The 2,363-nt window shown below is 49.6% G+C and overlaps 1 protein-coding gene across 1 annotated transcript; it reads right to left on the reverse strand.

The window, feature by feature from the left end:
* Nucleotides 1–479: 479 nt before the first annotated feature.
* On the reverse strand, nt 480–1,708 carry aard (alanine and arginine rich domain containing protein). The gene is made up of 2 exons (XM_070874944.1): nt 1,351–1,708; nt 480–765 (listed from the first exon to the last, which is right to left on the reverse strand). Exons 1-2 carry the CDS (start codon nt 1,552–1,554, stop codon nt 547–549), a joined length of 423 nt encoding a protein of 140 aa, XP_070731045.1. The 5' UTR covers nt 1,555–1,708; the 3' UTR covers nt 480–546.
* Between the last annotated feature and the right edge of the window lie 655 nt (nt 1,709–2,363).

The following is a 2,363-nucleotide window of genomic DNA, read 5'->3' on the forward strand; positions in this document are numbered from 1 at the left end:
TGTTAATGGAGTTGGTCCCTCTCTTGTCACATTCGCCCATTTATACTGCTGGATGGATATGGCAACACAATATGAACAGGTGCCAACTCAGCGAATCTGGCAGGCTGACACTGAGGTTACCGAAAGCCGCACCAGACCTGCACAGGATGCAACTGACACCGTCATTTCCCATTCTGTCTGGGAAGGTCCGTGCCGCAACGTTAAACATCTGCGAGCTCAGGCTGCCCCAAGCCTGTGTTAACAAGCCAAAGTATGCATGCAAGAGAAAGAAAATCGGCGCTGCGGTAATTTTTGCATTTTGTTTAACTTAGTTGCTGCATTGCTTACCTTCTTTTGTGCTGAACATATAAGATACATTTGCAATGCCACGAAAGTAATTTGTTAAAGTTCTTTAATTCGACCTAACGTGTTTATATTAGTTACAGCGTCGCCTTGCACTAAAACTCGTCTATTAATAAGGCAAAATCCGAGCGTATCGATGGATCTTTGTGAGATGCGATTGCCTCTAACTGTGTGTTGTGTTAATTCGGGGTGAAATACTCAACATCAAAGCAGTTTTCTTTCTGCTGTGCTGAGGGAAGAACCTTCCTGCTCTGCTCCCTTGTCTTGTTGCCCAGAGGTTTGAAGTTCACGATCCCGGACCCCTGCTGGAGATCTGCTGCCCGAATTCTTGGACAATTCGTGTTCACTCCTCAGCTTTTGAATTTCGCTGTTTAACTCCAACAAGGTTTTGGCGAGCTGCCGATCCTGGGACCGCATCTCCAACTGCAAATCAAAGAGATGAGACAGCCACTTCTGTAAAATGTGCATATTCTGAGCCATTAATATTCAAAAAGTTGGACTCTTCATTGGGACAGACAGGCATTAAAGCTATTTGAGGTGAATCTTGTTTGAAAAATCACTAAATTATCATTCATCAGCCTCGACCGTCCATCCCCCAAAACACCAGCCACCAGTCTTTCCCCAAATCACCAGCCACACACCTATCTCAACAAAACCCATTCATCCAGTTAGAGAAAAGATGACTATTTTGAACAAAAGAAGCCGGGAGAAGCTATGCATTTAGTAAACAAAAACATTTCTAAAGGATAGTTGCGGAAAGCTAGTTGTTCAGATTCCTTGCAGCCAGTAGCGGAGCCGGTGGCCAACGTGCACTTGCCCCTGTCTGTTTGGCCCGGCTTCCCAACAGTTGGGCAATCTCCAGAGAGGGTGAGAGCTGGGGGCGCCAACACAAGTGGGATCCCAGCACGGCTCTGGCCGCTTGCAATACAGGGAGCACGGGGAGATGGGGCTCAATTCGAGTTGCTTTAGGAAAGGGTTGCGGATTGAAAGATTGCAGCTTTTCCTCACCAGCTCGGTTCGGAGCCAAGTGATGGCCCCATCGATCTTGGCTCTGCGGAGCTCGTGGTCGGCTCGGGGATTCCTGCTCAGAGTCCAGGACTCGGGCTCCTCGCACGGTGCCGAGGGGCCCCGGAAGGCGCTCAGTAGCCTGTGCTTGATATTCTCCAACACCATGCTGGAGACAGTGTCCTCGTACTGGCTGTCATTGCTCATACTTCACAGACCGGCAGGCGTGAACTCTTCACAGGTCTGGTCATGCACAACGGCGGGGAGCTTCTAAACAGCCCAGTAAAGCAGTAAGCGCAGCGTCTCCAGGTGCAGCATTGTATCTGACTCGGTTTGCAAGTCTCTCCGGGGTTTGCTCCGATGGTCGCTCCCGATAAGGGCAGTCGGATTTGTACCCAGAGAGGAGAAGCGAGGCTTGTTTCGCTGCACTCTGTAACTGTGGGAAGCTCCGAGGGAGAGAGGGGGACAAAGCCTATTGTTGCGCTCGCCGCCGAGATGGTCCGCTGCACTCCCCAAAGAAACAAGTTGGCAGGTTCAAATCGAGAGAGAGAGGGGGGGAGGGAGAGAGTAGGCTCCAGCGAATGGGACCGCATGTCAATGAACAGGCATCGCTTGCACATCACTGAGAGGGAGAAGTCGCCGCATCCCCCATTCTAGTTATTGCTGCTCCCGACCAGCAGGTACAGACACAAGAGCCCATTGTAGCTGTGAACTATGCACTGGGAAATAACTGAGAAATATCTCCCGGATCGGTTCGAGTAGCACCGTACATCACAAATACAGCCGCCCTTTCTAGATCAAACCATCAATGCGATTACCCAGCCAAACATTAAAGTCTCAGAGCGATAACAGGGCGAGTTTCGAGACTATCCTGTTACTGGGAGAGGCAAGTTCGTGGTTTTCATTTAAAGCAGGGTTTAGTTCAAGTGTTTTACTCGAGTGTTGCTATTTGAACTGGTAGTTCAGTTTTAGGAACTGTTTCCAGCTCTCGATTTTTTTCTCCATCCCGTAACGGT

The sequence above is a fragment of the Pristiophorus japonicus genome, chromosome 1, assembly GCF_044704955.1.
Source record: "Pristiophorus japonicus isolate sPriJap1 chromosome 1, sPriJap1.hap1, whole genome shotgun sequence".
In the NCBI taxonomy this organism is placed as follows: Eukaryota; Metazoa; Chordata; class Chondrichthyes; family Pristiophoridae; genus Pristiophorus; species Pristiophorus japonicus.

Excerpts from the sequence above, each read along its gene's own strand:
- aard (XM_070874944.1), bottom strand. The coding sequence starts at position 1,554 with ATGAGCAATGACAGCCAGTACGAGGACACTGTCTCCAGCATGGTGTTG. Across the intron at positions 766-1,350 it reads CTTGGCTCCGAACCGAGCTG|TTGGAGATGCGGTCCCAGGA; the intron begins GTGAGGAAAAGC and ends TTTGATTTGCAG.